General features: G+C 31.5%; 1 protein-coding gene across 1 annotated transcript; it reads left to right on the forward strand.

Moving 5' to 3' along the window:
- Window positions 1-1,756: 1,756 nt before the first annotated feature.
- On the forward strand, window positions 1,757-2,164 carry LOC139484472 (C3 and PZP-like alpha-2-macroglobulin domain-containing protein 8). Its single transcript, XM_071268205.1, has one exon. The coding sequence runs from the start codon at window positions 1,757-1,759 to the stop codon at window positions 2,162-2,164; it is 408 nt and encodes a 135-aa protein (XP_071124306.1).
- Window positions 2,165-9,894: the final 7,730 nt, after the last annotated feature.

Genomic DNA, 9,894 nt, shown 5'->3' on the forward strand with positions numbered 1-9,894 from the left:
TTTTAGTGGATCGTTCCTGCATATATACTGGACAACAATTTTCAAGTTTGATAGGTTAAGTTATATTGATATGAGCGTCACTGATGAGTCTTCTGACGAAACGGGCGTCTGGCGTACTAAATTAAAATCCTGGTACCTTGGATAACTATATTGTATAGGCTGTGTCTTAACTTAAAATCAATACGAATTATGAGGTTTTAAGACCACACAATCCCCTTAGCCCACTCCACCCCTCCAAAAAAAAATTCAGATAAACGTTCAGGATCTTTGGGATATTTTGTAAATTAAAATCCGATCATGAAGATATGATGCAACCATATTTTATGATAACTATATCGTTGTTGTTTTATAAGTTTAAGCAATAGGCACATACGATACATTTTACAATTATTTTTGTAAAGTAACAAGCTTAAGCCTGTAAGGAAAATAAATGTCTACTGTCATGAATATATAGAACTTAAGTGCAAACTTCTTATTGCCACACTCGTTTATACATATTCTAATAAATAATGATCTTAAAAATAAAATTAACACTTCAAAAAGGCGCTTTTCATGATGAAACTTCACCAAGAACGCTGGAAGTTGAACATAAGAAAGCCAAGAATACATACATTACATAAGAACCGAAAAATTTAATCACGTCTTGACCGAAAAGAACACAAACATTTAACATAAGAGCTTATACAATCTGAGGTCAAATTAACCAGAGAGTGTTGAAAACTTCATTTCTTATTAATTTATTACTTTATTAATGGAAGATGGTAGCAATTGTGTTATAGATCATATCAGTACGTACGTATACTGAGCTGACAAGATATGGAGTAGTAACCCTACAGCAATATTACTATTTCAAAATATATGGAATATTTTTAAGAACCATTATACAATACAACTGTTTGTATTAATACATAGCTACACCTAATAGCTTTTCGTTATGATAACCTCATAATTGGTAGTTTAAAAGTCTCAACAGTTACAAATAGTATTTTTTTAAATAAGTCAATAGCATAAAAGTTGAAAAGTAAAAACCTTTAAAATATCATATTTTTTCAACACCGAATACCTTCATATTGTACCCAAAACATCATATTCTGAGGAAAATAAATGGTAATACGTTCGTTATCAACTATTGTAATAGTAATGTCTAGGAAGTGTTTTAGTATTGCCCTTTAACCTATCCCTTGTCACGATTAACTGCTTAAAATACATAGTGTTTGAAATACTTAGTATCTTCTAACGCAGGAAAAGATAAAAATTACATTTAATTTAGAAGTATTCTGCAAAAACCTTTTGTACTTTTAGGTCCTAAATGCTCCTCAAATTTGTACACAAATCGGCTTTTTTAACGTTCAATTTGAGTTTCACTAATGGGTTTTTTTTGTAGACGAGAAGCCCGTCTTGGGTACGTAATTTAATCCTGGTACACATCATGAGTTAATTGGCTAAGTTTCTATAATACATGTACTGCCGTGTCGAAATTTTGGATAAGCAAAATATGAATCAATATTTACTACAAATCTATAAAGGCTTGACGCAACAACAACAACCCTAACGCTATACCATGGGTTACAATGGCATACTATATTTTAAATAAAGAATTTTATTTTTAGGTGTCATAGTTGAATTTTCATTTACCACAAACAGCAATGGAAAACTACTTCGTTCCAGTGGAACACCTAATATATTGGATTATACTGAGCGTTTGGAAAAATATGGCATCGAGGGTTCAAAAATCACTTCTTTCAAATTTCAAGTGATGGCTAGCAGAGATGCAAATGTATATTTATCAAGCTCTGCCATTATGGATAGCGCAATGCCATTCTACGACATTAATTTTGGTGCATATACTAACACCAAAACAATGCTGGTACGACGCACTGATGATAATTTATTCCCAAAACCATTTGCAACAACTTGGGATACTGTAATCGATCGTCATCGTCTAAACTATGAGGAGTTCAGAGATTTCTGGGTGAGTTGGGATGGAGGAATTATAAAACATGGAAGAGGATCGGTAATTGGAGTTGATATTATTGGTGAATGGGCAGATTCAGACCCGTTCCCAGTAAGCAGTATTGGCGTTTTAAACAGTTATAAAACTGAAGGCGACTGGATAATACACACTACTGGTAATTATGCAGGAAAACACCTTAAATATAGATAATGAATTTATATGGCATATTTATGTGCCAATGATGTTTGTTTGTACTTATTTTTCTTTATTATACACTACAAACGTTCTGTTACCTTATTTATGTCTACGTGACCTTTAACACTTTATATATTATACAACGTAACCAATGTATACACACGAGCATACACACACCACAAAAACACACATAACCATGCCGCACGCTCCTGGATATATTTTGAATATATGTGTAATAGTTAAGCAAACAATTATTGATTGCATTTATTTTGTTTAGAAAGACTTTCAGAAAGTGTTTCTGTTTGGTAAATTTTAAGGATATATGCGTACAAATAAAAGGACTGTACTTTTCAGACTCATATTAGATTGTCACATTCAAGTGGTTGCTGTGTTATGGTTGTTGCATATTGAATCATGATTGTAAATATTTAGAATCAAATGATATTTCTTTTACAGTTGATGGAAATGCATCTAACCATTTCATCAACTGTAGTCCACCGAACGAGCGAGTTGACCTTAACATATATAAACCAGTCATGATTCTTTCTGCAACGATGTGTGCATTAGAATGTAAGAGAGACGAACAATGTATGGGGTTCAACTATAACGACAACAGGTATTGTGCATGATTCTTATCTTAGGTAAAGGCAGAACAAATGGGTAAATAGGAAACTATATTGCATTTCAGAATCAAGATACACAGAATAAATGCTTAAATTGGAATCTGAAAACGATCAATAATTTGATATGTGTATGTGGAGCAGGAGCTTACACTTCCGGAGAACCTGAAATCACCCTTGTTTTTAGTGGTGTTCGGATTGCTCAGTCTTTTTTCCGGTTTGTTAGTCAGGTTGTTATGTAATGTTTTAACTGTTGTTTGTCTGTTGGTCTGTTGGATTTCATTTACAATACGATACACAAGTTATTTAAAACAACAAACATATAAGATTATATTATTTCTACTTTTTGGGGTTATTCTACAACTTGTTGTATTATATTGTATTAACATTTTGACATACATTAAACACACATTTAACATTTCAATTATTAGAGTAAAATTGCAAATTTATATACAAGAAAGCAATATAGGATGGTATATAGACAGTTTTAAATTCTTTTTTCCCTTTTCTCCTGTGTTTGTTCTGAGTTTTTCACTATTGTTTTACGGGTTGTTTCGTTTTAATGAATGGCTATTATTTATTTTGAGTTTATTGAACCATAAAACAAATTTTTGACTCTTCAATTTATGTAAAATGTGAAGAGTCAAAAATTAGTTTTATGGTTCAATAAAATCAAAATAAATTATTGCCATTCATTATAAATAAATTTCTATCAAAAATAAGGCTCAAAGAACTTTTTATATTATTTATATTAACAATAACAACGTACACACATGTTGGCGTATGAATACACAACGTCAGAGTGGGCGTATCGCCATCAAAAGTGACAACATTGAAAATAAAACTAATAATTTTAACCAATCAGAAGACAGTAAAAACACCAAATTTATTTATTGTTTAATATACATTTTTAATGTCTTACATACAACAAATAAGCAATATGTTTAAGATATAGTTTTATTGTGTATTATAGGTGTGAGCTTCTTTCATTCGAACAAGGAGTCGTCACTGCCATTCCTAAGATATCACAAACTGGATGGAGATTTTATACAAAGTGTTATGTACAGCGCAACACGTGTCTTGACTGTTTATTGTAAAGCCACTAGAAAATATGTAATGAAAATATGGCTGATAACGTTCATATTTCATATTGCTTGAAGAGTTTTATAGATTTATCTTCGCCATTTGTTGCCTAATGATTATTATAATTCATGATCATGTCAAATCTGCTTTACGTTTCTTATTGTATACCTAAAGAGTAGAAAAGGGAAGAAAAACAGCCTTTGATTATATGAATGTTATAAAGTTTATTAGTACATGGTACCTTTTTGATAGTGTTATACTTACGCACAACAGAGCTTGAATGTTTTGCCACGTTGTTCCATCTAAATATTCTCAAAAGACTTTTTATTTTGGTATATCATGTATTTGCTACTCTTTTTATGTATAAGTAACATTTCATAGATTTGTCATATACATTATTTGTTACGATTTATTAGATATATCAGTTTAGTTCCCTCTGTAAACCTTCGCTTAAGCTTATAAAAAAAGAAATAAAAAAAAAATAAAAATCAATGATAGTTTGTTCAATATTTGTTTAACAGTCACAGATACATTATAAACGCTTTAAAAAAAAACACTGATGTCAGGTAAGATGGGTTGCGAAAGATTGAAAATAATTTCACACTGAAATATCATAAGAAGAAGATGCAGTATGATTAACAACGAGACAAGTCTCCATCAGAGATCAAATGGCGTAGCAACTTTTATCAACTGGTCATCGTTCGGTCTTTTATCATTAGCTGAACGCGTACTGTACAGCATGCACAGCAAGCTTTTAAAAACCCTGATATAACATGCAAATGTGCAACAATTCAAGTGATAAATTTTAAAACAACGTTAACATAATTTACAACAAAGAAACTAACAACAGAATCATGACTTATTCTTGTAATTTGGGGGATGAAACTTGTTTTCCACTGAGAAAGTGGAAGGATAGTGATTGATTACTAAGAACAATGACATGCTTCCTCCGTTTTGTATATAATTATGTATAATCAACATTTCAAAGGGATTAACTCCTGAAATAATCGATTAGCAATGGTATTCGACATATTGCATGGCATTGATGTTATATACCTTGAATCTTGATAAAACAAATATGGAAATAATTGTACACTAGAAATCACTTACATTGCAATGACCTCTTTGATTTACATTTCAAAGATCGTCACTGATGTTAAAAAATATTAATACATACTGATTTTCTAACTTTTTTTAGATATTTATCTTGACATATTATAGAGAACACTAACAATGTAATAGTATAAAGAATTTACATATTAAAATAAAACGTGTAACTCATTAACAAATGATTGATCAGAACTAATTTTCAAAAACATGACAAATGTTGCTTGGTATTGACGTAATAAATTTTCTATCTAAATTTAATAACTATCTAGAATAAATTGTACGCCTGAAAGCACATGCACTGCAAATTCCTATAGAATTTATATTTCTAATGAACATCAATCGCGTATTAATACTTGATCATCGCTGTTTGTCTATTCGGACCATGGTATTGCTATTATAAACATGTATTGTACACTTTATAAATACATGTATTTGGAATGAAATGCACATTTGAGAGCGCTGAAATTGCAATTTTATATAGAATATAAACTTTTGTTAGGGATATATTACTCTTAAGGCAACAGTAGAATACCACTGTTCAAAAGTCATAAATCGATTGAGAGAAATCAAATCCGGGTAACAATATAAAACCGAAGGAAACACATCAACTATAAAAGGAAAGCAACGAATCACAACAGAAACACTGAAGTGCAACAAAAACAAACAGCAATTCACATACATAGACTACTACTAGCAGATAAAAACTGCGATAGTCCTTACTTGTACAAGGCATTTTAATGTTTTTGTATATTATGCCTCTCGAAAAATCATTGAACCATGAATTATGCTGCTGAACTAAATAACCATTAAGTAAATGCCAATGCTTATAAGACTGCATTTCAAATACCTTTTGTTCACTTTTTATTTACCGAAACACTTATCTTGTATACAATGTGATCGTTTCAGTCAAATATCCATCATGCTGGGATGGGGCCATATAGTCTCCCTAAGAGACTTGCAAATTTCAATAATACAACTGCATAACAACTATCTTTTGGTCACTTTTATAAAGGAGTAGGTCCGGTGAGAGCCGATCTTGGCCTCGATTTTTAGGTTCATCTAACGAAAGATTTTGGACACTTTTTAAACACTTAAACGTCTATTTCAATATATTTTATTACATGTATTAGTTTTTGTAAAAGATTTCAACTGATCTAGTCATTTAAAAACGCTCTGATTCAAGCTTTAATATGAAAAATCTATCAAATATGCCCAAATACATGTACGTCATTTTTCGGATATTTTTGTCAAAACTGAAGGGGCCGCATCCGTGTTCATCCTAAACCTTTATATATGTTATGTAGTATTATCGAATACAACTTACATTTCAATATTACGAATGAACACGAATGCGGCCACTTTCATTTAAGACGGACACCGTCTAAAATTAAACTAAAATGCTAAAATTGTAAAGATTTCAGTAATTTAGCATGACTTGATGATGCTAGTTCCCGATATATGTATATTGTATTGTAACAGCCCTTATTGATGAAGCAGAAGCATTCTACTTTCTAGTAAATAGCTAAAAGATGAAAACTGCTATATTTTTGGGCCAACAAGGGGTCTTACTGAACCTACTCCTTTCCTGTTAACAAAACTTTGAATTTTTCGAAAAACTAAGGATTTTCTTATCACAGGCATAGATTACCTTTGCAGTATTTGGCACAACTTTTTGGAATTTTGGATACTCAATGCTCTCCAATTTTGTACTTGTTTGGCTTTATTAATATTTTGATATGAGCGTCACTGATGAGTTTTATGTAGACGAAACGCGCGTCTGGCGTACTAAATTATAATCCTGGTACCTTTGATAACTATTTACACCACTGGGTCGATGCCACTGTTGGTGGACGTTTCGTCCCCGAGGGTATCACCAGCTCAGTAGTCAACACTTTGGTGTTGACATGAATATCAATAATGTGGTCACTTTTATAAATTTCCTGTTTACAAAATTTTGAATTTTTCGAAAAACTAAGGATTTTCTTATTCCAGGCATAGATTACCTTAAGTAAGCCGTTTTTGGCACAACTTTTTTAGAATTTTGGATCCTCAATGCTCTTCAACTTGTACTTGTTTGGCTTTATAAATATTTTGATATAAGTGTCACTGATGAGTGTTATGTAGACGAAACGCGCGTCTGGCGTACTAATTTATAATCCTGATACCTTTAATAACTACTGACAGGACATTAGTGGTTCCTAAAGAACGAATCATCTGTATAATAGATATCATTGACCTTTTTCTTGTAGTTACTTTTAAGATGGCTTATACAGGCAAATATGCATAAGTTTCACAGTTAAAAGTAAAATCACAAAAATACGTATACTGAACTCCAAGGAAAATTCAAAAAAGGTAAGTCCTCAATCAAATGGAACCAGGTGCTCCGCAGGGCGCAGCTTTATACGACCGCAGAGGTCGAACCTTGAACAGTTGGGGCAAGTATGGACAAAACATTCAAGGGTGATACAGCTCTGAATTTGGATTGTGATCAAATTTTTGACATTACATGGGTTTTTTTTACACAAAACAAATGTCAAGATTTTACAAATCAATTAAAGATTTCTTCTTCAAACTTTTTAAATCTAAAATTAAATAGTTGACACAGCATAGGTTTCTGACACAGAATGAATGTGGTCTAATGAACTTAAAAGTTGTTTTTTGCCTTTGAGCAATTCACTTTGCTGTTGAATATTAATCCTCTCAAAAAAATGTTTGAAGAAATTTTCTTTTTATTTATGAAATCTGAAATGAGAAAAATTTAAACCGCCCCCCTTTTTTTTCACATCCCCGTTTCCCTTTTTCCAAAACTGATATCAACTCAAATTTCTAATGGAGTTTGCAACAATAACTACTCTTTTAAATACATCATAAAATATTAAAATGTAAAAATAAAGTGCTTGTTATCACTGAATGGTAAAGATTGGTTGGTAGTAAAAGTGAATATACATTGTTTATTGTATAAAACAATAAAAAAAACTTCATCAGCAACATTTTATATTGGCAAATTTCCAATGAAATTATTTACATAAAGTTATTGGCAAATAAAAATAGAAAATGACATCATAGTCATGTCTGGCAAATGTCCAACATACATTATCTAAAAACATTTTAGATGAGATAAGGAAAAAAAGCTTCATCAGCAACATTTTATATTGGCAAATTTCCAATGAAGTTATTTACATAAAGTTATTGGCAAATAAAAATAGAAAATGATATCATAGTCATGTCTGGCAAATTTCCAACATATATTATCAACTACTATTCTATACAAAGAAAGATAACTCCAATTGAAAATTAATTGCTATTGCACAATATTGTGCAATTAGATATTTCTTGCTATTGTGCAATACTGTGCAATACTGTGCAATTGAAAATTTCTTGCTATTGCACAATACTTGATATGGAATCCTGATTTGGACCAACTTGAAAACTGGACCCATAATCAAAAATCAAAGTACATATATAGATAAAGCATATCAAATAAGCCCAAGAATTTAATTTTTGTTAAAATCAAACTTAGTTTAATTTTGGACCCTTTGGACCTTAATGTAGACCAATTTGAAAACTGGACCAAAAATTAAGAATCTACATACAGTTAGATTTGGCATATCAAAGAACCCATTTATTCAATTTTTGATGAAATCAAACAAAGTTTAATTTTGGACCCCCATTTGGACCAACTTGAAAACTAGGCCAATAATTAAAAATCTAAGTACATTTTTAAATTCAGCATATCAAAGAACCCCAAGGATTCAATTTTTGTTAAAATCAAACTAACTTTAATTTTGGACCCTTTGGACCTTAATGTAGACCAATTTGAAAACGGGACAAAAAATTAAGAATCTACATACATAGTTAGATTCGGCATATCAAAGAACCCCAATTATTCGATTTTTGATGAAATCACACAAAGTTCAATTTTGGACCCTTTGGGCCCTTATTCCTCAACTGTTAGGACCAAAACTCCCAAAATCAAACCCAACCTTCCTTTTATGGTCATAAACCTTGTGTTTAAATTTCATAGATTTCTATTTACTTATACTAAAGTTATGGTGCAAAAACCAAAAATAATGCTTATTTGGGCCCCTTTTTGGCCCCTAATTCATAAACTGTTGTGACCTCAACTCCAAAAATCAATCCCAACCTTCCTTTTGTGGTCATAAACCTTGTGTTAAAATTTCATTGATTTCTATTTACTTATACTAAAGTTATTGTGCGAAAACCAAGAATAATGCTTAGTTGGGCCCTTTTTTGGCCCTTAATTCCTAAACTGTTGGAACCAAAACTCTCAAAATCAATCCCAACCTTCCTTTTGTGGTCATAAACCTTGTGTCAAAATTTCATAGATTTCTATTCACTTAAACTAAAGTTATAGTGCGAAAACCAAGAAAATGCTTATTTGGGCCCTTTTTGGCCCTTAATTCCTAAAATGTTGGGACTAAAACTCCCAAAATCAATCCCAACCTTCCTTTTGTGGTCATAAACCTTGTGTTAAAATTTCATTGATTTCTATTCACTTTTACTAAAGTTAGAGTGCGAAAACTAAAAGTATTCGGACGACGACGCAGGACGACGACGCCAACGTGATAGCAATATACGACCAAAAAATTAAAATTTTTGCGGTAGTATAAAAATCAAAAGTTCAAACACATCAAACGAATGGATAACAACTGTCATATTCCTGACTTGGTACAGGCATTTTCTTGTGTAGAAAATGAAGGATTGAACCTGGTTTTATAGCTAGCTACACCTTTCACTTGTATGACAGTCGCATCAAATTTCATTATATTGTCAACGATGCGTGAACAAAACAAACAGGCACAATAGGTGAAAATGTCAAAATTAGTTAATATCTTAAGACCATGATGACTGAGGGGTTGGACCAAATAATTTTCAAGGAATTGAGATGGCTTATACACTGCATACGATAAC

This window comes from Mytilus edulis, chromosome 8, assembly GCF_963676685.1.
Source record: "Mytilus edulis chromosome 8, xbMytEdul2.2, whole genome shotgun sequence".
NCBI lineage: Eukaryota > Metazoa > Mollusca > Bivalvia > Mytilida > Mytilidae > Mytilus > Mytilus edulis.